Consider the following 26859-nt stretch of genomic DNA (forward strand, 5'->3'; position numbering starts at 1 on the left):
ATATATATATATATATACATACACACACTTATTTTTGATATTTCACCTCGTGATCGTTTTACCAACAAAAGTTTAATTTTACTTAAATATTCACGAATTAATAATTCTTACCAATGCAAATTTTAATTAATTATTTACACATTGCTAAAGTTAGACATAATTTTATCTAGAAATTTGTAATTTTGTTTAGTTAAATATATCTAAAAATTTCTCATGTATTAGAAATTTTTCTTCGTAGCAATTTTTACGAGGCATTTTTTGAGATTTTTAAAATGAAAAAGTTATTAATAAGATTTAATAATACTAATCTTACTAATTATCTTAATGTTACAGTGTCAAGCAGAAAGCGACTGAGTATATAAAGAACTTTAACTACTTTGACCAAACTCTGATTATCGACAATTAACTTGTCAAGTGTAACTTAGTGCTCTAACGTGTGCAGAATTATCACTATTTGTTATCTGATAAGTGAAAAGAAATTAGATTAAAAATGATGAATTGTATGTACAAGTTTGTAAACAATCTTACCGATTGAACTGTGAGCACCAGTTAAATTAATCCGAACTTGGTCGAAGTTATTTAAAAGTTCCAAATGCTCTGTTCGAGAAAACGATCATTGTTCCAATGTTTTTTACTTACTCTTTATTCTTAAAAAGCGGTTGCATGAGAGACACAGTTCTCGCGGGGACAATTTGACTAGACATGTACGTGAATGCGTAATTCGTTCCTAAGACAAAAGACGATCGTAATCCCCGCATCAGTGCCATTATCCAATATCAAGCATCAAATCGTTCGCACGGATACACGAGTGTTTTTTTATTCAGGACGTAGCCGAAAATCAAGTTTGAGAGACCAGTTGGAACGCGTGTCCACGCGTACTTCGGATCGTAATACGTCTGCGCAAACGCACAATCTGTCCGTTCTTATAAATACTGCTGGTTTCACTACAATCAACACCAAAGTGATGAATTTTAACGAAACACAGCGCGTCAATCTTACCCCTCGTACACTGTCCGATTCAAGACGATAGCTCGACGTTGATGATTCCCTGACGAATCACGACTGATCCATCGGATCCATCGAATCCATGTGCCACCATGTGCCAAGCATTGGAAAGTAAAAATTCTCCGAACTGGTTCTGCGCGCATGCGTAGGCTACGTCATTGCATATGTAATCGGTTTCACAATATCAAAATGCTACGCTAGCATTTCTGTTTTTCTCTTTCTTTAACGCTCATATGACACTTGTTAATTTATTAAATTCTTAATATTTAAATTAAATATTCTATTATAACGATGTTAATAATGTACAACATAAATGTATGTAGGATAAATCGTTCAAAATGTTACAGATTCTAATATTGTAGAAATCGTTAAATAAAAATGCATGATTTTGTCATTCTCTTGTTACAATGTTGAATTTTGATAGTCTTCCTTGATTAGGGGAATATTAAAATTTCAAATGCTTTGCATTAAGAACAAAGTAACTTTTATTCAAAACACTTCTTTTTTAAAATCGTCCAAATTGTAAATTATGCAAATATTTTTTCATTATGTACAAATATAAAAAACATATAACAATTGTAACATTACGTCAAACATTACTAAATTTCTAAAAATCGTTCTAATAATTGTCTATATTCTGTTACTCGTTAGGCAATCGTTATGCGTTCATGACTGCATAATGAGTACAGAATACATGGGCTGAGTAGGGATAAAAATAATAGAAAGACTTTACAAGGAGTATCTGACTTTCTGTTTATTTGCAAATAAAATACAGCTACATTAGTAGTTAATCGTACTAATTACAGACAAAAATGCTTCTTAGATACAAAGAAATTTGTTTACATTAAGTGAACGAGAAATTTATTTATTTCTAATATTGTATTAGAGAACATTAGTATTATACACTCTAAAATTTTTCATCAGCAAAGTATTTACTAAAGTAGTAAAGTATTTACTAAAGTAATCGATAACAGTCACACGTATGAAATTACAATTTAATTCAAGTATTAGCAAAAAATCATATAATTCTAGAGTGCAGAATTTATTACGTGATCGATAATCTATATTTAAATTGTGCTTACATGAGATGCACACATTGCTCAGTCGCTTTCCTCCAAGCTAATAACTGAAAATTGAAATTTGTATATTTTATTATTTCACGTATTATGTGTGTGCATGTGTGTGTGTGTGTGTGTATGTGTGTGTGTGTGTATAATTATGTTTCGACAATGTCAATGACAATCCTTCGGCAACATATGATATCAATGATACAATACTTATATGTATATATGTATGTATGTATATTTATATTAAAATTACATAAATTGAAAATTGCAAGATTTAGATATATTATAACTGATACATGTTTTCAACTGAAGAAGAAGATACAATACAAATGTAAAAATGAAACGTGTAATAATGATTAAATATTTCGCACGTGTAGCACATTATGCACAGAAATTGTTTTTGTTCAATTAAAGAAAATATATCTTGAAAAAATGTATATTTGCATGATTCTATAAAAAGTCAATTGAATGAGATTTGAAAGAAAGTGAAACGGACATAACAGAAAATGAATCAAATAAATGGAAAATGTATAACAAAAGACAATTTTCGACGATAATATTAAGCTCGAAAAACATCTGTCCTTTCGATTTTAATTTTTTACATCTTTAATTTTATTATTACCGCTTTTATCTTCGAGGATTTCGCTCTTCTCAGTTTCTTTTTCTTTTCCGGGCTGTTTCTTGTCCGAATTACGAAAACGATCGTAACGCGAATCTTCATCATCGCTCGATTTTGATGCTCCCGCCTCGCTCTCTCTTAAAATGTCACCTAAATCCTTGTCGACATCATCCCAAATCATTTTATCGCTACCGTGCGCACGGTAGTCGTCGTCATCTTCATCCCCCTGATTATTCTTACTGTCTTTCGCATTCTTTTCAGATTCTAAGCTATTAGATTTTTCTTCTTCAATTTTAATATAATCTGTGCCGCAAACGCTGTTATTATCAGCCGCAGTAGATACTGGTGTAGCAGATACTTGTGGCTCGGAACTGACAGGAGAAGTCTTTGCATTATCCGATGTATTATTAGTCACGGTGGAATTGGTAGAATTCACATTCGTTGAAGATGACGATTGCAGATGTATTCTTTCCGCTTGACGTCTAAGCGCCTTATCATCATTATCTCGCACATACCTGCAACACATATACGATATTGTAAATACTACTAATATTTTATCTACCGATTATCTTATCCTGTTGAACAGTGATATACCGTTTAAGATGACTGCGAGTGGAACAATGTAAAGCAACTGCTCGCTCTGTATTTTCGCTGCGTGGCAGATATACTTTACATAACTCGCAGTATTGTACTTCGACACGTTTTATGTATTCCGCACCAACTTTTATCATCTGTTTGCCCTTTGATTTTTTTTCCGCTTCGCTTGAACTTTCACCCTCAGCTTTTTCTTTCTTCTTGTCGTTAGTCTCCTCGTCTTCTGTAAACAATAATACATAAGACAAAGTGATATTAGATTTAACTGTGAAGAAAATAACTTTAACAAATTAGTATATTTCGTACATTTTTGTTACATACCATCTACATCACCTACAGAATCCAAAGTCATAAAATTATCAAGATTGACTTCCTTGTCATCTTCTTCTGGTGCGCTCGAATCTGCCTCTGCTTCACCGCTTCCATTTGCATTCATTCTTTCTCTCAGTATACTCTTTCTCTGACAAAAAAGAAAAGAATAATCAATTTATATTAGTCTTATCCATACCAATAAAAAATTAGTAAAATTACTAAAATAATTATCGAAATATTAAGAGTTACCTTGATGTGTTCTAGGGAACACATATGTGTCTCAAAGAACATTGGTGATCGGAATTGGATACGACAAACACGACAGAATGGTGTGAGGAATCGTTTCATTTGGCGATGAGATTCAGACAGTTGATGGGCAGCTTTTAAAGAACGATAATTTAATTTGCAAATAGCACAGAACATAGTGCGAGAAGGTAGAGTGCCGCGTGCTGCATCACGAGCTTCAATACGTCTCTGTTCTTGCCGTTGAACAACTCGCATACGTGTAAGAGTGACCTTATGTCGAGCTGCAATACGTTTCATCGCCGCGCTATGACGTCCAGAGAATAGATGGAGTGAATATTCTTTGAACGTAACGCTGTGATGGGCGCAATGCGGGCATTTCAATTTTATAAACTTTCTACCGTCCCGTCTACTTGGCAATTCTTCGGAATCTGCATTTCTATCGCGTTCCGCTTTTTCATTTTCATCACGTTCCTCATCATCACCATCTTCATCCTCCTACAAATAAATATCAATAAAATAGTAATAATGACAACAATAGTATACCCATTTTAATAATTAGTAATAATAGAATTGAAACAACTCACTTCTCGCTTCTGATCGTCATCTTCTTTAATATCATCATCCTTTTCTTCCTCATCTTCGGTATGTTGCCTTTCTCTATCTTGTTTTTCCTTCTTACGTTTATCCTCTTTTTTCTTCTTCTCATCTTCTTCTTCCATGTCCTCTTCATCGCGTTCATGTGGCTACACAATGTCGATGCACAATAAATATCATCATAAAATTATTCAAATTCACATGTAAGAAAATGTGTGTTGTCATCATATTTAAAAACATTATATAAAATATATATTTAATATGCTATTAAATATATGAGCAAACTCTCGGCGAGAGTTAAGATTGTTAAGAATTTAATGCTAGATATTCGATATCATGCAATTTTAATACGAGCACTAACGATTAAAATTAATTCGTGCAAATTAAATTTTAACAATGTAATAGATGTGTCCTTTGTGTGATTCCTAATATTTATATTATACATATTTGTAACGATTGCGTTACATAATATATTTAAAACCAGGATTATGAACGATAAGCTTGTCTAACGCCACTGCTGAATTACCTTTTCTTCGTCGTCCCAATTACTCTTATTATCATCTTCCTCGTCATCGTCATCGGAAAATTCTGCATTAATGGCTTTGGCCATCTCTCTATCCTTGTCCTTCACGCTGGTCCCGGATCCCGAGTCCTTTTTACTTCCGGGTAGCCTAGTAGTACCGCTACTAATGACACAGCAATTTTGTTTTGACTTATATTACTTTCCAGCATTCCATTTTCGTGCTTCTTTGTCTTTCGTTGTATCATCGAGCAAGACTTGCTTATAGATGATACGTAGAAAATATCGCGATAGTATCGGTTTAATATCTCGGCTTTATATCCCAAAATGTGAAATGCGTTTCGTAGTGTACGCTAAAAGTGTCTATTATTCATTTTTCTTTATTTTTCATCGCGTTCTGATATCTTCGCACACTCTCGGTCGTGCCAAAAAATATGATATGAATAGTATATAGTCATACCGCTATAAACTCTAAAGAGAATTATGTCTCATGACGAGTTAAGTACAATTATTTTAGCTCTCGTATCGAAAGTTATTACATTGCGTTTATACGTATCATCACTGATTTCTTCTTTATTAGAAAAAAGCTCTCTTTCTCTCTGTCGGCAGTGGAATATTTGTTTCATGATTGTTTGCATCTTGACTGTTTATCAATCGATTTACTTAGGCATTTATTCACGCATGTATATTTTGTCCGTTCGCTTTCATAAATTATCTTGTGACACTCAGGTCATCGACCGAGAGTCGGTTTGCATGAACCGACTTCAAAGAAGAATATTCAAGCAGGCTACGAAGATAGTATTTGCGTACGATTTTTTTTGGTAAGTGACTGTATTAATAAATTACCTCCTGCGTAGTTTAGTAGTAGTCATGCGCACACGCTGGATGTAGTCTCGTGAGCGTGAGCCTAGCAGCTTTCGACGATAGTCGAGCGAGTGCAGAGTACGCTTGCGAGCCATGAGGACGTCCGATCGAGAGCTCACACGATGAAATGCACCACCTCTACCACCGGTGCCGCGGGTCGAAATGCGACCTCTGTAATTCGAACTCTGATGCGATATTCTTCCTCGACTCGAGGTGTATCTCTGAGTCGGTGGCGGTGCCATTTCGCTAATCCGAGGGGGTGGCGGAGGCGCATAGCTCCGTGATGCGGAATGACGGTCCTCCGAACGATGGTACGATGACGCGCGTTCGCTCTGTCTCTTGTCCTCGTATACGTTGGACGATGACGATCCCTTGTTATCGTCATAAGCCGCCGATGTGGACGAACCGTACGATGAATACCTCTGTGAGCCGCTACCGCTACCTCCACCCTGCCAAATCAAATTTAATTGTGCTCCTTCCATGCATTTCTTTCTTTTTATTTCGTCTCCCATCCTTTTTCTCTTTTATTCTATTTTATTTTATTCTACGCACGTATGTATGTATATTTACATATAAGTATACACGTATGTGTGCTTATGCATACATATCCTTTTTCTCCCCTTCTACACGCACGTACATATTTATCTACGTCATATTTACCTCTTAATTGCTACTGTCCAACTGGTGTTAAGTCTAATCAAGTGACTAACCGACTGACATCGAGTGATGGATTGATTGAGTGATCGACTGAGTGACTAAATGGCTAAATGACTAACTCAATCGACTGAATAAAAAACTGATTGATCGATTAATAGCATAATGTCGGCATTGTAATTTTAACTGATGTTTCTATTTTCAGTTTTCAAACCCATTTGCATTTCATCATTCGATTATCACCATGCATGCAGTGCTAATTGTCTATTGTTTAAAATGATTCAGCGTCATGACCGTCATATATGGGATTAATAATTGTAATTACTCTATGCTCATTGTATCACCTAGATATACAATTTGATTTTCCCTAAATAATTAAGAATCCCTAAGTATCTTTTCATTGCCTCGTTATAAAAATGTACTTTCTATTGATATTTGCAATTTCGGGAGTAGTAGCAGCGCTCGTTTCCCTCGAGCTAACGAATTCTATGTCGTCATTCAACGATGTATGTATATGTATAACGTACGTATAATGCTCTCGATAGACCTTTCCAACTTAGTCGAATTATATATCTGTCATTAGGCGTGATGTGTCAAATATTTCATATACACGAAGATGAATCGAATAAAAGTAACAAAGTTGTTATGTACGTAATCATTTGTGAATGTTTATGCGTATAGTTGCGTTTGATAATAAGATAGTTTGAACGATATTATATATACATATATACACTTGTATATCCATATTTCGCTCGTCTCCCCCATATGTATCATGCATGCCAAGTATTTCCCTAGTATCATTCTGTAGGGATATGCATACATTAGATATTAATTCTTTCCCAATTCCCTTTTTGTTATGCGCAAGGTCGATAACATGTCCCAATATATAACAATTGGAAAGGCCTACGAACGTATAAATATTAATCAAAATTTGTGCTCTTGTAATTTAGCATTTGTGATATAATTTAAATAATTGATTAAGCGATGTTTATGGGTGATATTTCATGAAAATCCCATGTCACAAGGCGATGCCTGAGAAGACGTCGTTATCTCTCTACAATTTCTCTATACTCTTTATTCTCGTTACTGCATAATAAATCGGCATAATTGCACTTATTGTTTTCTAACGGGGAATAACATGATGTAACTCTCTCACGTCTATCCATTCAATTTGTCATTGATTTTTCAAATAGCTCTCAAACTTTACTAGGATATGTGCGGACAGCGGGCAATATCGTATAAATACCATCTAGGTATATTTCATCTTTTAATGATTCATCTTTTAATAATTTGACGTTTTTGTAGCGTTCCTCTGCAGTAGCGCCCCAACGCAAAAAGAACGAGTGTTCGAGAAGCCGTTGGTTCGCGTTGCTTGAAAGGAAAGTAGGATAACTTATAAATGTTCTGTTTAAGATATACCAATTTTTCTTATATACGAGTGTCCTGAAATCATTTAATATTCCTTTGTGTAACTCATTTTTTAATAAACGTTACACTTCAATCTATAAGTGACAAACTTTCAGGACCATCGTTACATTACATAAAACAACAATATTTTAATCTTCTATTGAAAAAAATTTTTCATTAAATTTTTCATAGAAATCCAAGTTGGGAAATATTCATACATTATCATATAGAGCATTGTATATTGAGGTTGTACTATATTTTTCTCTTAACCTCTTCAAATCTGATTTTATTGGAACCATGTTAAAAAAAATTTTGTTTAATTCAGTTTATGCATACTTAAATAAATAATTCACTAAACAATTAATTTTTTTTTCAAAATTTTGACTACTTTCCAACATATACATTATTATGTACATCAATTTCAGATAACGATAAAATAGAATTAAATAATTTCAACAAAAGTCTTCAAATTTGATATACATTACAATGTAATGCTGGGTCTAAAGAGGTAAAATTATTAATCATCTATCTCATGAGAGATAGAGAAACGGAAGAAAAAGATTACAAAGAGAGAAACAGGAGAAGATACATACCTGATAAGAATCACTTCTTATCCTTTTACGCGCTGAGTCACTTGATGATCGATGATCATCTCTGGCAGAATAAGAATACCTAAAAAAAAAAAAGAAACTATTTTAGTATTTTGAAATATATCACAAAAACGCTTCCAATAAATAATCTAATAAATAAATTTAATAAATAGAAATATAATTAATTTGTATTCTTACACGAGGTCTTTTATAACTATTCGAATGTTCGCCACGACCGCCTCTGCTTGAATATCTTTCCGATCCTGTAAATACAATAATAATCAATATTACAATGTTCATTTACTTCACAGTACAAAGATATCTAATACACAACTTGTGATACTGTAAAGTATTAGATATTTTATAATCTTCAATTTAGACTGCTTTCTATTTAATGCTTTAAGACTACGATCCACTTGATGCTTTGAAGAATTTTTAGATTGGTCAGTTAGTAAAATTCTTTTTGTTATTGAAAGATTAAAGTAGCATCAAATGGATTGCATCCTAAAATACAGATTTTGTTGTCTTGTTCAATTAAATGCTTTGAAGCATTTGCAGCACCAAATGGAGCACAGCCTCAATTTCTCTTATAAGTGTACTCTCTAATGCTCATAGAGACTGAAATTGAAATTAAATTAAGAAATCCAACCGAAATAAAGAAAATATCGAAAATTTTCACATTAAATCTTTAGTTCATGGGCATAATTGTTTTCCAATGATGTTACTATTAAATATCTAACGTTTATATATTACCTGAGTTATATTTGGATCTAGAATCATAATTTGTCGTTGAATATTTGAATCTGCCACCCCTCGAAGAAGAGTATCCTCCTCTAGATACATTGCCTCCTGCTGAACCATTCCACTCGTTTCCTCCACCTCGACCCCTATAAGAACCCCCTCCGCGAGAACTAAATCCACGACCACGAGAACTCATGGTGGAACTACAAGAAATAAAGAAAGATATTTCTTGTTACGCTCATATTGCATTTATTCTTTTCTCTCATGTTTTATATCTTGACGTCTTCTCTTTGCGTCTTAATAAAAAAAAATTAAGATTCCTTTATGACTATATAATTGAACAACGAGTCTCATAGCAAGTACATTAACAAAATATAAAATTGTGAAAATACGGTAGGCAAAAACAGAGATAATATTAAAGTAGCTCAAGATGTTTCAATAAAGTGCCATCAAAATAAAGTATTTATCAATTTTTTCAACCAATGCAAATCCTCGCGGCGTAATTAAACGGACATTACCAACCTGTATTTGTTGTAACCATAGCTCATGGTTGCAACTTATTGGTGAACGAGACAGAGAGAAAGAGAAAGGGGCTGTAGTGGATACAGCGCCAATGGTCTATGAACAAAATAAATTTTTTTGTACAACGTATGTGGCACAAATTACATTCGTAGGAAATATACAATTAATTAAGCCTCTCTGCGCTTACAAGTCATTATTCCAATTAATAATCACGACCGTAGTTGGAACTCCGTTGACGAATGACGCAATTTCGCGTAAAAATCCACGAACGAAATCGATTTTCAACGAGGGAAGGAAAAAGTAAGATCAGACACGAGAAAGATTTCGTAAGTACAACGGCGTCCATTGTTCGCGTTGGCGAAATCCCGATACCGGATGCGCCGAGCAACGTGACGATGCGCCACGAAGTGGCGGATATCCATGCCCTTCGTAACGCGGAATATTCAGGAAAATATATTCCCACGTGAGAGCTACGAGTCGATAAAAAGGGTCAATAATCTCGTATTAACGCGATTTTTCAAGGCGATGGCCATATTTTGATATCCTATTTTACGCGTGATGAACGCGATGTAGAAAACTCACCCGAATCCAGTGGGAGTCGCAGCCTTCGTCTCTTCGTTGCGTTGCGACACTTGCGACAAGAACGCGTCTACAATCGATTTCTTGATTCACCCGTACGTATATTACGTATGCGGCCTACTCGACGGACCGCTCAAGTATCCCCCGATCGACGATACTGCGTGCCTCCTCCTCCGAAAAAAATCATTCAACGCGCCAAGGCCGGAGCAAATCGAATAGTCATCCACCAAGCAATCACGAACTAAAATGTCGGCACGCTCATTTTGGAATAGGCGTCTCTGCCACGAATAACGAAGAACATGCGTCACCTTCGACGTCCAATACGTCCAATTGCAGAATGAATTCTTTAGGGACTTTGGCTACGGACATTTTATCCCTGGAAAAAAAATTTCTATTGGAAGATGGCTCCCTATGAAAGTCAAGACTGTCACACGTATGTACAAAATTTTAATCATTATCGTAAAGTTTCAAGCAAATCGAAATCACAATCACAAAATGTCATATCATGTTTTAAAGTGCTCGATTGGTCAATTTGCTTACGGCCTTAATCGTATGATATGGTCAGCCAATAAACTTACAGCTTCTACATGTTCATTCGTTATCGCGTCGTATATTGTCGCAAGCATTTCCGCGTCAAGATGTGAACGCGCTCTTAGATTTTCAGATTGTTTTTAAGTGATTGATAAATATAGAACTGGATTTTGATTAAATTCCAATAATTATTCGAACAATATAATTATTTTTAATTACAACAAAACAAAATTTTGAATTATATACTTATTGTTCTCGATCTAATTTTTTTCTATATAATAACAAAAAATTAATAATTCTAATAGTGATATAAGTATTGAAATAAAATATAATTTATATTTGAATTATTAATTTTTTGTTTTAAAATTATTAATTTTCTAAAATTGTTTAATTAGAATTATCAATTAAATTTTAATTATTAATTTTACAATTATAAAATCATACCACATTATTTTGCAACTACTACTTTATTGTGATGAACCAGGATAATTTGTGTCACTGAAGCTATATAAATAGCCTCAATGGTTTTTGAAAAAAAAAAGAAAAAAAAGAAAAAATAAGGATAGAAAAAAAGAATAAAATACGTATTATTATGATTTCAGATAATACTATATTATACATCGAACAAACCGGGTATGCATTGATGTGTTACATCGTCACATTATATTGGCGCAGATAATAATATATAATTATTTCTTCATATATTCTTGTTATTGAACAAGAACTTATGAAAATCTGAAAATTCGATGAAAATATATGTTTGATCGTGTACAATTGGGACTTAGTTGATAGAGTTAATTTTCTCAAGGATTCTTTAATAGTAATTATAACGATAACATACAAAACATTTAAATCTAATGTACTGCTCCTTTGCAATTCTATTTACACATTTAATATTCTTCTAAGCCTGTCACATTTTTATGTCTTGGAAAAATCCTGATATAATGAGAACGAATTATCTATACTATTATCTACAAGAAAAGGAAAATCAAAGTAAGAGAAAAAACCGAACATCCACATATTGTACGAAAGTTAATAATTAGTTAAAGACAAGTAAACGTGCAAGCTTTAGCTGCGATTATTCATTTTCGCTCTTTGTAATCGTACCTCCTTAATTTAGCTCATTATTACAAATAAATTTTATTCTCTCTCCTCCATTCCTCTCATCTAATCCACTGGCTGCGTTCATCAGAGAAAGCAGCTTTGCAACTGTGTAAAATTTTTTAATATACTTTTAGACTCAATGAGGAGCTAAGGGCAAGACCAATCATATTGAAGAATTTTACACAGTTGCAAAGCTGCTTTCTCTGCTAAACGTAGCCATTGTGTTTTCGTGATTTCAGTAATCATTTTCAAAAATTTAGATTACTAATGCCTGATTGCACCAACATTACTTTGATTTTAAGTGAGGCTTAAAATTTTGTCTGTATCTTCTCTGTCTCTTTTTGGTTTTAAAACGAGATAAAGTTTTAAGTCTCTCTTAAAATCAAAGTGACATTTTGGTGTAAATTTTGGCTGGGCCTAAGAATAGAGATGTACGGAATATGGAGACTCGACTATATATTAAAAACGTATTATGTATGTATGTACACATACACACGGCGTGACAAATGCATCGTTGAGAATGTTATCTGCGATGAATTTAGCATCTGTATTTTACATGCATGAGCATAACCACATTCGGTTAAAAGTAAATAGCAACCCGTATTCTTTCCGTTTTTTAAATCAATATAAATTTAGTTGATTTATCAACAATCAGCAATTACGATGCACAAATATCTAGATATATTTGCTTGAATGTATTCAAAATAATATTTTTTATGGCAAAACATTTGTGACACCGTATGTATCGATTGGATGAAAGATTCTCGATGTAATTCATCATTAACCAACAATAATACATAAGATGAATATTTGCGGATAAAATTGAATATTCGTTTCAAAATACTTCGTATTCTTCATACAAATCCATGCACACATATAACACAAAAAAATACATACATACATATGCACACACAACTTTTTGTAATTATAATATTGAGCATCCATCCCTTTCCTTTTTTTTATCGAAAAAATAGGTTCGTTCTTTGTAGCTACACTTTTTGTACTTTTTATCGTTTCTTTTTTTTTCCCGTCTAATTATATACTTATTTCATATTTTAAGTGCAGAAAGTGTGACATGTACAACTACAAAGAACAGATCTATTATTATCAAGTTAATGTAACACACTCATGTTTTTCTGATTCGTCTATATAATTATTCCTCGGCTATTATCCGTTCAAGTTGTAATACTAATCATAATGTTGTAATACTAATCATTTGTTTTGCCTAAAGAAACGATATAAGTTATGCAACGTGCATAATGATGTTACTAAGATCTTTTTTAGCCATCCAGACGTAGATATTCCGAATCTAAGACTGAATGAGAAACATTTACATCGTCGGAATGGCTCTCGTATTGACAGCAATTTTCAATCACCAAATTTGCGAGTTCTTTTATACGTTCGTATGGTCTGGAATCCGCTATCACTGTATGTAATTTCTCTAGTCCTCCTTCTTTCACTACTAATGCACAATATTTGAATGCTAAAAAAATCGGATTATATCGTAAAATAGCAAAAGACAGAGCAGATATAGAGCAGATATAAAACAGCAAATAATTTAAAGTGTTTGACATAAGAAATATTAATATTGCATACATACAATATACTTTAGTGAGATTAGCAAGAGCCCAAGCAGCCCAATGTTGACATGGAGGAGTATGATACACATCCAGTAGACGTAATAATGGTCCAAACGAACGATAATTAATATTACGTTCTGCATTTAAGTCCCAACTTTCAATTGCTTGTACCATGTATTTAAGAACCTCTTTACGAGTTGGTTTTTCTATTGTCCAAGCGTCGATACCATCAGATGCCATGTGTGCCAATATACCAGCAGCATTGTATGGAACCTATACAAATCGAAAAATATATATATATATTTTCGAAAAATATATATATTTAAATATATATATTTAAGAGCATATTAGAAATTTGAACATGATAAAATTTGAATTTGATAAAAAATGTTCGAATAAAACTGAAATAGATAATTTACAAAAAATTGAAAAAAAAAGGAAAAGTGAGAGAAGAAAAAAAAAATACGAAACCTCGATTCCATCACTATTAGAGCGTAACAGATTGGCGAAGACAGTTACATATCGTTCCTGCATAAGATGGATCCGAAGATATTCGACTTCTGCCACATTTCCGAGCAAACCCATCATATTCCTCAATAGTTCTTCTTTATGCGGATATTGCTAGATATGCGAGAGAATATTTATTATGCAATAGAAAGAAAATTACATGCATATACACACTTAAGCTAATTGTAAGTACATATTGTAGTGCCTATAATCAAACATACATTGTAAAACATACCTGTACACATTTCAGGAAAAGTGCCATGCCTTCCTCATCTAAGAATCGTTCGCAATTTATAGACGTTTCGTCTGTCATATTCCACATAGTCGACCATGCGACTTCTAATACATCGTCGAATATATTTGTCTCCACCCTGTACTCCACCAATTCTAACATAGTCTTAACACAACCCAATTTGCCAAGTAATCTTTTCTCTTTACCTTCCACTTGACAAGCTAAAGAGTTCAATAGATATATGCCAATTCTTTGAACGAAACTTTCTGGTTCTGAGTGTTTGGCTGAATGTAGAAGTACTTTTACAAGGGTTTCATAATTGGACATCTATACAAATAAATTGATAAATGGTTATTACATAAAGATACAACTTTTCTGTTTACAATATATCTTATAATTTGAGCAAAAGATTTAATATAATAGCAAAAGATTTAATATAAAAAACTAATAATATTTAATCATGTAATATGCAACATAAAAAAAAACAAAGTAATACAAACCACATCATGTGGTATGCGGAATTGACACAATGCCAAACAACCGTTCCGCATCATAGTTTCTTCATCTCTATGTGTACTCATACCAGCAAGGAGAGTACTGATAATCCTTTTCTTCATTCGTGCTACTAATTCACCCTTTTCCTTCATCTTTACTATGTAAAATAACGTGGCGCTGTTATATACGACATAAAATTAAAATTGTAATTATTGATGTTTAACAAATTGCTTTCTCAAATATTGCAGTTGTCTCTTTTGGCAATTTATAAATTATAGAATGTGTATCTATGCACATACCTTCCAGATATTTGTATATGCTTCTGAGCTGGATGCTTTTCCATCGCTTCCAAGACAGTACATAGCGCTTGATCCATTCTATGACAATTTTCAAATCTAAATACATGGTATAAATCGCTCAATACTTTTTGCAATAATTCTTGTTTATTGTCCATACAAACATGAGCTGCGATCAGTATTTGATCCTCATTTGCATCTCCAGCGACCTAAATCAAACCACGAGAAAATACATAAATAAATTAAAAATATTTTTTATTTAATTTTTTATTGCAATGAAGCAAAAAATAGTTAAAAATTTTTCATCTTGTAATTAGTTGGTATGAATTATAAAACATCTTGTATATAAACATCTTACCACTTTTGCTGGTATATCATGTCTTCTACAAGCACCATGAGTAGTTCCATAAAGTCCTAAAAATTGTAATGGCTTATGTATTTTAGATGCGAGTCCTGGTATATCGGAAAGCTGTCCAAAATTGGTGTCTTCAATATTTGTATTTATGGGACGTTCAGCTACACCTCTCCCTGCAAGGTTTGTGCCACCGATGTCTAAAGAAACCAACTGAGGTAGACCAGTCACTAGGTCAGACAAGATCTTATTAGGATTCTCAAACTGTCCCTGTTTATGACACGACTGAGAAATATCCAAGTGCCTAAAAAAATATTCTATATGAATCTATATTGTTTAACACAGTTTAGCTTAGTTTGCGTATCATCTAACTGTATACTTGCATCTTTAAGAAAATTTCTAATTAAATAATGTAACAATTATATTATTTAAGTATAATCCAAGTTTTATAATATACCTCAAATTCTTCAACTGACAGATGTTCTTAACAAAAGATTTTGGGTCAGTATTGACCTTAACGTTGTACAAAGCTAAGGATACTAAATTTGGTACCAAGTGATAAAATTCAAAAGTATCAATGTTACAGCTATTGGATAAATCTAGATGCGTCAAATTCATTAATCCTGCTAGTAGCAGTGCATATTCTGATGAAGGTATTCCTACATATGCTAATGCCAGTCGCTTTAAATTCGGCGTTTTGAAAACGTATCTTCGTGTTTGGTAATCTCGTCCATAGTATTGTAATTGTTGGACATAATTGTTGGACGAGCCGGCTGTAACAAAGATTATAGATAGTTTAATAATCCATACATATTGGATCACGTTAGGATAGAATACATGGATTACAATAGTTTCTTACAGGCACTTAAACTAGAAGGTATAATCATCGAAGTTCCATAACATGCTAAACTGTGTAAGTTCTCTGAATTGGCATTAATATGTTCGATAGAGATTTCTGTTACATTACTACAATCAGTGAGTTCTAAATCATAAAGTTTGTGGCTGACAAGCGTCTGAACCGAAGTGTCGGTCAGGCTGCAATTAGAGATCTTAACGTGCTTCAGTCGGGTCGCCGCTAGATTTTTGAAAATGGAGAAAAAGCAATCGTCATCCTCGGTCGCCTCACTACGTTGCGCGTATTCTATAATCTTGTCGCATATCTCGCTCGGGAAGGTTATTCCCTTTCGTAGTATCCGATGGCCGCGTCTTCCCTTTATCGAAATAATGTCAAGATTCTCGCAGATCAGTTTGTAGCACAAATCAGTAAGGCGCTCCGGGCCTACATATTGATCCGTGTGAAATAAGTCATCCAGCTCCGCCATTCTCTCTCGGAACAGCTCGGATTTTACTAGATCACGACTGAATCACGCATCAAGGAAGATCGCGCGGTTATATCTTCTTCGTAATTACGTTATTTTCGGTGCTGCTGTTGAACAGAATACGTCTGCGGGAATACGTCTGCGTGCACGTTATGTCAAACGTAGGATCAGCTGGGAACGCGCGACATGGCGCGCGTCACAAATGCTCACGCCGACACCACATTTAGCTGTTTCGTCCGCACTGCGCGTTATATGCAGTTATATATGCCGCAATCACCGCGTCCACCGACATTCGTGGATTCGCGTCTGGCCTCCTGCGGATGTGCGACACTCCAACTTTCAATGTACTCCAACGTGGTCTACGATTCACGGAGCTACCAATGTTATGATTATACGTATTAAAAAAAAAAGACACTAATACGATTTTGTTCGAAAATTCTTCGAAAAGCTTGAAGCTACAGCTGTTACCACATCACTGTCGCTGCCATCCCCACCCCCTGTTTCCACCACCTTCACGCTTCCTGTGTATTCTTTTCTTTCCTTTCGCTGACATCGTCTACCTACGCGAGTACACGCACCGCGTAATAAATATATTAGATTCTACGACGTTTCTAACATATCACTACGTTATCTTAAGTAATTTTATCGATCATACTGAAATTATCACGCTATGTATAGCTGTGAGGGAGCAAAAATGCTATCCAATTCAAGTGTAGCGAGTAGAGCTGCACTTACACTGAGAGTTTCTACTTTTAAATTCGTATCAGAATAATTTTCAGTTTTCTGTTTATATATGCCTAATGATGATAGAAAATTCGATTCATATTCCATTAACTTTTAACTCGATTACACGGCATTTGACATTGGCTGTGGTCAAAGTCTCGTTACAAATGCTTTGAAACATTTCATGGATCAATTAGAAGAAAAAAATTTTACAAACTGACCAATTAAAAAACGCTTCGAAGCGTTTGCATCATCGCGTTGATCGTATTCATTGGCTCACGTAGAATCATATACAGTTTTCAAAATCTTTCCAGCAAGATTCGCTCAAATTTGACTTAAATATAGATATATTGCTTTGTAGATTCAAGATAAAATGTAATTATTAATATAACTTTAAATAATTATTTAAAGTTATTACATAACTTTATTAATATAATTATAAACAATATTGATAAAATTTTAGTGCTAATGGTTAAAAAATATTTTTTTGTTGTAAATAAATAATGTATTATTTCTTGTCTCTTTAAGATTCCTGTTTCCTGCATATACAGTTGAAACATTTGAACATTTTTTTTTAAGTATTTGGTGTAAATTTCTGTGCGTTTTGTTTTTCTTTCAATCTCTATGTATACATTCAAAATTGATTAAATTACCGCCATTTTTCGCGTTTCCAAGGAACCACGAAAAATGGTGATAAATACTTGCATTTACTCCAAACTCCGCTCGCGTCTTTACTAATCTCAAACGTTACTCCAGACGTTTGGATCTATAAAACTTTATTCGGCATTCGCAGAATGAAAACCGGTGATTTCGAATCATCACAACGGACATCCTCCAGGATGCTTCCGAGCGTTACTTCGTCCAAGATAAAGCTCGGTGCTTTTGGACGAGTCCGCAAGACGGGGTGCGATCGGAATGTCGCTTCGATTCTTCTTCAACAACGACAGGCCTTTCGGATCATTCACGAGAATATGGATGTTACACCAAAACCGTTAGTCCATGCAGCTTTTAGCACCATTGATGAGAATCAGACGACCGCTTTGGAGACCATTGGATTATTCCAGACCGGAAGCGGTTCCCAACTGCAGATAGCTTCTTCGAAAGCCAGCGGTCTCGTGACTAATTCTTCTCTCCTTCTTAAGTCTTTATCCGATGATTTACAAATGGAAAGTCTACTGTCGACACAGGTTTGTGAGTTTTTGCCCACGGAGAAGGATGAAGATGTCGCGCCATTGCCATTTTTTCTACCTAGGTAACAGTAGTTTATGTTATATGTTTTAATTATTTCTAAGCGATGTAAATTTAATTTTACTTTTGGAGCATTATCGTATTTTTATGAGAAATATCTTATTCGACCAACTGAAAATAACTTAATTAATATTAACTTAATAATTTTGTACTCAACACTATATAATTTTTTTTGCATTACATTTTTATTGTTGAGTGCGAAATTATAACATTAATTATTATAAAACTATTTTAAGACAATCCTAGACTGGAGCTGTCTTGAAGTAGTGTCGTCTGGGATATACGTAAAATAGATTTAAATAAATACAGGATATTTTTTTAATGTCGAATATTTATTTACAGCGACGACTCAGCAATATTTGCGACACGTCCGGAAACTGTGACAATCACCTTAAAGGAAACGCAGACATTCTTCATATTCGAGATGCTGCAGATGACTGGGGATCTGCGAACGCTCGAAGGACAGGCGATAAAACAGGAAAATAAGAATTACGAGTATGTAACAATAGGTCCGGGCTCCGATCGGAAGCTAGTGAATGTCGAGACGCAGACGATACATGTGTTGACGAAATCACGTGGCACTTACTACGGCCTGAGGTCGCGCAGGAATCAAGGGATGATTATGAATAACTGGGTGATCCATGATACTTATGCGGCACCGGAACTGATGATAGAGAAGAACGGACATATGATAGTACACACGAAAGAATCGATACATCGAATGCAAGAAGCGCAGGTACAAATTATGTGGAATTATAAACTTTTTAAAAAAGCAATTATGCATTTTCATTAAATCGCGAAAATTAAAAAAAACATTTATATTATGTATGTGCACATATATGTAGATAATTGGAAAAATTATATTGTCATATTATTTCTATAAACGAAAAATTAATGTAATTTAGAGAAAATCTTTAAATATAAAGAAAGAGTTTTGAAATGATAGATACAATGTGTCCACACAGGATGAAACAGAGAAAAAGAATATTTAAAGATTAAAGATTTTCTAAAGTTTTTAAATTTTTAATATTTCGGAAAATGATAATATTTTTTAATGAAATAATATAGATCAATTTAAAAAATATAGAAATTTTTTTACAAAAGATGTCAAAGAGATTTCCATTTTGTAATAGAAACTCCGATACAAACTCCCTGAACCTGAAACAATTCCTGATCAAAGCCCCGAGGAGCAATTGTCTCGTATTTGTCGAGAGACAGAGTTCTTGTATGCGGTAACCATAATGGAACGTATAATCGCAAACAATGTATTCGCAGAGGCGCAAAAACGTTTTACTGGCTTAATTAAACGCGATCCATGCGCTCTGGATTTGGAATTCGATTATCACTTGGATTTGCTGTGGACATTCGCATTTGAAATGGTGCACAATCGTCCTGTGACTGCATTTCGCTGGAATCCGGCCAACGCGAGCGTCCTCGCTGTTGCTTATGGCGCTAAAACCGGATCCAACAAGGCGGATGGAGTACTGTTGATCTGGTGTGCCAAAAATCCTAGCCAACCTGGTCGCGAGTATGCCTTTGATAGTCCGTTATCCGATATCGATTGGAGCAGAGAAAGACCGAATCTTCTGGCAATCGGTTTCTATGATGGAAGTGTGAAAGTTATTGATGTTAGCGCAAAAGAAGTGAATATCATCAGGCGAAGTCATAGAGAGACATCGACAGCTTGCTCACCACATTGGCAAGTAAGTATATTACTTATTGCGATATTATTATTCTAACTTTAATACTACGCGCACTATATTTAATTTATTTATTAATTCTGAAATTTACGGTACAACTTTGATAATATTTAATTTTTTCCACCAGGTTCAATGGTGGAGCGGCGATGAGCAATTTAATTACCAAGAACAAATTTATACTAGTGATCAAGATGGCCGGATATACTACTATCGTTTGGCAGAAGATTTGTTTGCCACAGAGATTATGCGTTTATATAGAATCGAAGGTAAACTAAGTGGGGTTTCTAGAACAGATCATTGTGTGGCTTACGATGTGCCCATCAATCGCCAACCAAGTGCACTTATTCTCCGAAAACATCCCATTGTCAGCAACATTTACTTTGTCGGCTCCGATGAAGGTTGTATTTATCGATGCTCCACAAATTACTTGTATCAGCACGTGGACAGTTTTCTGGCGCATGACGGTCCAATTTACTCATTTGAGTTCTCGCCCTTTTGTCAGAAGTTATTTTTAACCTGCGGCGCTGATTGGTGCATCAGGATCTGGGCTGAGGGTCTTACCGAGCCACTTATCACCCTATCGACAGCGATGGCATGCGTAAGGAACGCTTGTTGGAGTCCTACAAGTTCCACTATTATCGCCAGCATTGTAAACGACCAGATTTGCCTGTGGGATATTCATAGAAAAACGCATATTCCAGCATCTATAACGATTTCACCGAACGGAGCGAGATTAGTTGCTGCTGGTTTTACAGCGAATGGGAATCAATTAGTGATCGCTGATATTGAGGGTGCCGTTTACGTCTACAATCTCGAAGGCATACCGTTTCCACCCTATGATCAAACTAAAGTATTAATTGAGTCTATCCATAAGGCATTGATAACTAAACCGGAATTGTTAAGGAAGTTGAAGAAACTCGGCCCACCATTCTGATCATTCGATTCCTGACGAGGTAAGTACAAAAAGAATTAAATTAAAAACAGAAATTTATTTATACTTTTGTGAAGATATTTTTTAATTAAGTTAGAAGATTACGATCACAAAAATGGATCAATGGAAAAGATTACGCATAAATTGTAAAACTAATTCTTTGAAAATATGCAGTAGATATATAGATTTTTATATCAACAAGCTTTTTTATATAACGATAGAAATGATAAAGGAATACTCTTTTAACAAAGATTGAAAATAATTGCCTTAAAAAAAAAAAATTCATCGTATGTAGACGATTTCTATTTAAGGCTGCTTTATTATCGACTGTAGTCGAGAGGCTCTTCCGACACGTGGGGACCCCTCTCGAGTCTGCCGATTGCGGCATCGTGAACCTCATCACGACAAGAGAGAGTATGCACTTGAGAGAGGATGGAAGGGAGGGAAGGAGGGAGCAAACTGAGCGTTTGGATTCGCCGCGGGGTCTCCGCCAGCGGGGCCCGCTTGCATGCGGCTTCAGGCCGAGACCGGGGCCGGGGCCGGGGCTGGAGCCGGGGCCGGGAACGGGGCCCAGGCCTGAAGCCTTCCGGTGTATGAGAGGAGAGAGGGGTCATCTCACCCTGCCCTGTTCTCCTCCGTGTTGCTGCTGCTTGTGGGCACGAACCGCGGCTACCGCCGTCAGCAGGCAGTCTCTTATTACGCCCGCGCTCAACTCTACGCGAATTCTAAGTCCTCTTCTTAGGCCGTTCTCAATGATAACGCGAATCGCCCTAAAAATATCAAGATTCCAGCAATCGCATCGAATAACGGATTTTATTCGACGAAAAAAAGAGCGAGGCAAAGTTTTAAATCCTCTTCGGAAGAGTAGAATGACGATGTGAATATCGTAAGTTAATTATCATAATTGTTAGGCAAGATCGAGAATAATTTGGTAATGAATGATAATACTGGAGAGCAATATGGATTTTGACAGAGTGAGCTATTTATATTTTTAGTAAAGAAATGATATACTGATAAAATTATAAGATTATTTTATATTAAGTAAGAAAGATTAAATAGTTTTCTTTATTCTTATATATAATATGAATAACATGATGTGTATATCGAAATTTTGATCGAGTGAGCGTAAATTCTATGATGTCGGCAAGATTGTTGTTGGTTTAATAATTAACATTTATATAAAACATTTATTTTCTAATCTATGTGATTGAACAGAATATTTCGGATGACATCGGGATCTAATGAAGTGAATGATCATTTTAATAGGAACATGAAATTAATAACTGACAAGACAAGAATAATATAATAAATTGGAGATTATAATAATAATAAAATTAATTGATAATAATAGAATTAACTGGTTAATCATAATTTAATAGGAATTATCGCTACATTATTTTTATCTTTTTATCTATTAATTCTTTATCCAACGTGAATTCAATTTATCATTTATTTTTTTTAATCACAAATTATTTATAACATTTTTTGCTTGCAAAAAGTATAATTAGAATAAAAATTAAAATTTTAAATGAACAAGTATATTTCTCAGATTATTTCTTTTTTATTTTTATTTGATTTTGATTGTTACTTAGTATCCGATTTATCAGGAATCCGAATTATCAGGAATAAAAGATGTACAATAATTTTAATTAAGTTAATAAGTTTTATTAAATTATTTAAATTAATTATTTTGTCTGGAAAAATTGCAAAAATTAATTTACAAATTTTAATAATTGCGAAATTTTTTTTATTAAAAATGTGCTTCAAATAGAATTTTGACTTTAAATTAGGTAAGAGCCCCAAATTCTCTGAGTGCCTTATACATCATCGCAATCTTCTTACTCATTGTCAGTTCTACGATATTCAGATTGGTGTTGCGTTTTACGAGGAGTTTTATCGAATAAAATTAAATCGGTGCTTTCTGCAAGTGATCATACGTGTGTAAAGAAAGAAAATCCTCTTTTGCTCATCGAGAAAAGAGGTGATTAGCGAACCTGATCACTTCGGCAGTAGAATCACGTCGGCATTAACACACACGCGCGCCAGGAATCCACGTTAGGCTGCACCGATCGTAGTTACGATCAGCGATAGTTTACATTTACAATACACATATTTTTGAAAAGAACAAAAAAACCATTAATTAAAAAGAATTGATCAAGGGAAAGAAACTTTTAGTTATTAAAGAAGAAGAAAGCATTATTATTACAGTCATTGAAAAGGAGAAAAAATTTGAAGAGGAAGAAGAGAAAAAGAAATTTTAATATTTATAAAAAAAAGTCAAAGTCAAGAAAAGAAACTTGTAGCTGAGAAAAAGAAAGTTACAAGAAAGAAAGTTCCTACGAAGATAGAAATTGATTATATAACAGTAGGGAGGAAGAAATTTATTATTATTATTATTCTTATTAATAATATTATATAATAATTTTTAATATAATAATTTTTTAAATTAAATTAGTTATTAAGGATATATTCTCTGCAAATTTTTTAAACAGTACAGTTAAGCATTGTATTTCTTATTAGACTACTTGGATGTGTACCGCAGTTCCCAATGATGCGGAACCATCTTTAAATTGTAGTCTCTAGGCTGATGACCTTGCACGGTAAGGGCCATACAAAAATAATTAAACAGTAAAACAGTAACAAATCCAACATGTTGATTTTCTAATTACTGCTTACATTTTTGTGTCCCACAGCTCTAAAAGAACCTAAAATTTTTGTTAAGTTCTATAAATAGATTAGATTTAAGAATGTTAAATATTTAATTTAATATTTTAAATTCATATTGTATAAATGTATATATATGAGTATACGAATGCATTATAAAAAGAATTTAATGATCAGTAAAAGAAGAAGTAGTCGAAATATTTATCCAACTACAATTACAAATTTATTCGTGACAAAGAATTTTAAATGATTTTTGAAAGTAGCTTTCAAAAATGCTATTTTGTGATATTATTGCGTCTACAGTATCTCTTGTAGAAGTTCGTAAGTAGTGTTCGCGGAATTTTGCACGTATACTGAATGTACGATATGAACGACGACGTTGCTGGACGCAACGAATGATATACGATTATACGTAAGTACACAAAATCTTTAATTGATTTTTTATTATTATTTATTACTCATAATCAAGAATATATTATTTATTATAGTTTAGTTTCTCTTTCTGTAAGTATTATACAATAAATTATAAATATAAGTTATAAAATATAAATTGTAATATTATAAAATTATAGTTAGTGAAGTGCATTCTATAAATTAATCTGTACATTATTATGTACATTATTATGTAAATTATTATTATATCCATATAAGATTTTATAAATCTTATTTTTTAAAAAAGTAAAAGACATTTACAAATTTAATAAATTTCTCAATAGATTAAAATTACAAATTCTATTTCAAAAATTTTTTAAATTTTTCTGGAAAAGCTAGACATATTTTTGAATCTTAAACTCTATATCATTAACATCGATTTTTTTATCCACAACTATCCATCTTTCTCGCACTTCTCCCTCATTGGAGAAAAATAAGTAAATCATTTTGCTTCTCACAAATTCTTGTCGGCAAAAACATCGGTATGATACTCGGGCCAAGGCCGTCAAATGAAGATGGATGTGTCATATGGCTGATGCATTTATTTTTCGCGAATGCAAAGGCAAACGTGTTGTACGAGTTGCTAGCATGAGAAAGAAAGAGGGAAAAAAAGGGAAGAGAGGAAAAGAAAATACCATGGAAGCGAGCAACATTGTATTTGCACATAAATCAATCGCGACTCGAATTATTAGCAGGAGAGCTCGCGCGATTGATCACTAAAATCGATTTTATCGCCGTGTCCGGTCGCATTGAAATTAATATCTTTAATTGCACGAGAGATGATTAATCGTCGCCAAATGCACTATCGAGATCTTTCTGCGATTACGGATGCTGGTTGAAAAAGTTTCAATCTCACTCTTTCCTTTTCTTAGTTGATTAAGTATTATTGAGTACTTTCTAATTATGCGTAGCAATTCTTAGATTATTTATGCTCTTTAATTTTTCTAAATACTCTTTTAATGCTATGTGATACCCAACTTAATAATCTAATCACAGAGTCATCATCGACGCTTTGAAATATACATATAAACCAAGAGGTATTTAGTTAAATTATTAAAATTAATAATTATAATATTTACAACATCTATAATCTTGAATATTCAAATGAAGTTATAAAAAAAATCGTTTTTCACTTTGTTGTTATTTTTGAAACGAATTGTTTGCGCATAAAACAAAATGTATTACATTTGACTGATAGTGTATATTTTATCAATATATCTACATTTCAGTTAATTGCCTCGTTAATATTTGAGATCAATGTGTTAAAATTTAATCTTGCACGATTAAATTTGGTTCTTGTGGGATCACGAAAATATCTTATTTCTCTTCTCTTGGTGCCTTTCACCAGTCATGAACATGTACGTGTGAAAGTTCAGAGTTCAGAAAATGACAAGTAATGTACACTGATCAAGATATGTTATTTAAAAATTATCAAGTGCATAAGAATTTATGGATGAGATAATCCTAGTATTTCAAAGTAGTTGACATTTAAATTTTCATTCTCTAGCGTGACTATATTTGTTGAGTACACAACAAATCGTTTATTAAATAAAATTATTATAAAATTTATAATGATTTAAAAAAAATAAATATAATATGACTACTGACTGAATTATTAAAATATGATAACTTTGCCTAATGCGTATGTCTTAATTAGTTATTAATTGTTGTAATTGTTTGCAGCAGATAGGATTTTATTTTGAAAAAATTTATCAACTATTATTCTGTTAGTAATTATATACATATATGTATAATATATTATACATAATGATGATATAAGAATATCAATTTTTTAATTTTAATTTAATTAAAATGAAAAAGAAATATATAAAATCATGTCAGTGACAGGACAACGTTCTTTTCAAGCGCATTCGTCATTTAAAAATAGTCAAGCACGCTTTATTTTGCAGAGCACGTTTAACAATTAGTATTCAGTCTGCTTGGAACACCCAGTGTAAGCATGTATATAAGATACTGGCTTCCTCGAGTAAACTTGTTTATCAAGTTACACATGGCGATCGCTAGTGATCTTCTGGAAAAGGACGAGAAAGAGAGAGAATTCTATGACGGGATTGCGTCTTTTTCCTATTGGCTATCCGGTATTAAGAGAAATACTTACACGCTATAAATACGTGAACATCGTTACTCCACTTGAAGAATGTATATAGTAGGTTTTAATTGTAAGAGATAAAACATTTTCTACTCTTTTTATTGGCAGAAAAAGAAACATTTTTTATGAAAAGAATATTTAATTATTATTTTGTAATAATATATTTTGTAATAATTATAGAAAATAATCGTTAAAAATTAACAATAAGATAGTTTATGATAGGACAATCAAAAATTTTTATATAAAATATATTTTATATAAAATAATTATATAAAATATATATATATATATATATATATATATATATATATATATATATAC

General features: G+C 33.3%; 4 protein-coding genes across 4 annotated transcripts in view; 1 reads left to right on the top strand and 3 right to left on the bottom strand.

Annotated features, from left to right (window-relative positions):
• Positions 1 to 767, bottom strand: part of LOC105624634 — a 1182-nt gene extending 415 nt beyond the window's left edge. The window contains exon 1 of the mRNA XM_012205990.1: positions 640 to 767. Within this exon, the coding sequence (XP_012061380.1) occupies positions 640 to 767 (128 nt within the window). The remainder of the gene's footprint in view (positions 1 to 639) is intronic.
• A 1895-nt stretch (positions 768 to 2662) lies between these two features.
• On the bottom strand, positions 2663 to 9761 carry LOC105624605 (trichohyalin). Its single transcript, XM_012205962.1, has 11 exons — positions 9736 to 9761; positions 9226 to 9416; positions 8670 to 8735; positions 8476 to 8552; positions 5804 to 6270; positions 4964 to 5123; positions 4428 to 4586; positions 3847 to 4338; positions 3607 to 3745; positions 3286 to 3508; positions 2663 to 3206 (listed from the first exon to the last, which is right to left on the bottom strand). The coding sequence occupies exons 1-11, from the start codon at positions 9759 to 9761 to the stop codon at positions 2663 to 2665; spliced, it is 2544 nt and encodes an 847-aa protein (XP_012061352.1).
• Positions 9762 to 13229: 3468 nt separating this feature from the next.
• Positions 13230 to 16733, bottom strand: LOC105624606 (protein zer-1 homolog). Its single transcript, XM_012205963.1, has 9 exons — positions 16271 to 16733; positions 15869 to 16184; positions 15418 to 15715; positions 15063 to 15268; positions 14769 to 14940; positions 14272 to 14595; positions 14001 to 14150; positions 13550 to 13802; positions 13230 to 13432 (listed from the first exon to the last, which is right to left on the bottom strand). The coding sequence occupies exons 1-9, from the start codon at positions 16731 to 16733 to the stop codon at positions 13230 to 13232; spliced, it is 2385 nt and encodes a 794-aa protein (XP_012061353.1).
• Positions 16734 to 18247: 1514 nt separating this feature from the next.
• LOC105624607 (WD repeat-containing protein 78-like) lies at positions 18248 to 21335 on the top strand. The gene is made up of 4 exons (XM_012205964.1): positions 18248 to 18705; positions 19044 to 19437; positions 19835 to 20404; positions 20529 to 21335. The coding sequence occupies exons 1-4, from the start codon at positions 18248 to 18250 to the stop codon at positions 21333 to 21335; spliced, it is 2229 nt and encodes a 742-aa protein (XP_012061354.1).
• The last annotated feature ends 5524 nt before the right edge of the window (positions 21336 to 26859 follow it).

Source organism: Atta cephalotes (assembly GCF_000143395.1).
Source record: "Atta cephalotes unplaced genomic scaffold scaffold00083, whole genome shotgun sequence".
In the NCBI taxonomy this organism is placed as follows: Eukaryota; Metazoa; Arthropoda; class Insecta; order Hymenoptera; family Formicidae; genus Atta; species Atta cephalotes.

Bases quoted from the DNA above. Each gene is read 5' to 3' on its own strand.
- LOC105624605 (XM_012205962.1), bottom strand. From the start codon at position 9,761: ATGAGCTATGGTTACAACAAATACAG. The intron at 3,746-3,846 runs GTAACTCTTAAT...CTTTTTTGTCAG, and splicing joins GTTCCCTAGAACACATCAAG to AGAAAGAGTATACTGAGAGA. The intron at 3,207-3,285 runs GTATATCACTGT...TATGTGTTGCAG, and splicing joins ACTCGCAGTCATCTTAAACG to GTATGTGCGAGATAATGATG.
- LOC105624606 (XM_012205963.1), bottom strand. From the start codon at position 16,733: ATGGCGGAGCTGGATGACTTATTTCACACGGATCAATATGTAGGCCCG. The intron at 14,941-15,062 runs GTATGTGCATAG...CGTATATAACAG, and splicing joins CATATACAAATATCTGGAAG to CGCCACGTTATTTTACATAG. The intron at 14,596-14,768 runs GTTTGTATTACT...TTATTTGTATAG, and splicing joins TCCGCATACCACATGATGTG to ATGTCCAATTATGAAACCCT.
- LOC105624607 (XM_012205964.1), top strand. From the start codon at position 18,248: ATGAAAACCGGTGATTTCGAATCATCACAACGGACATCCTCCAGGATG. The intron at 18,706-19,043 runs GTAACAGTAGTT...ATTTATTTACAG, and splicing joins TTGCCATTTTTTCTACCTAG to CGACGACTCAGCAATATTTG. The intron at 19,438-19,834 runs GTACAAATTATG...ATTTTGTAATAG, and splicing joins ATCGAATGCAAGAAGCGCAG to AAACTCCGATACAAACTCCC.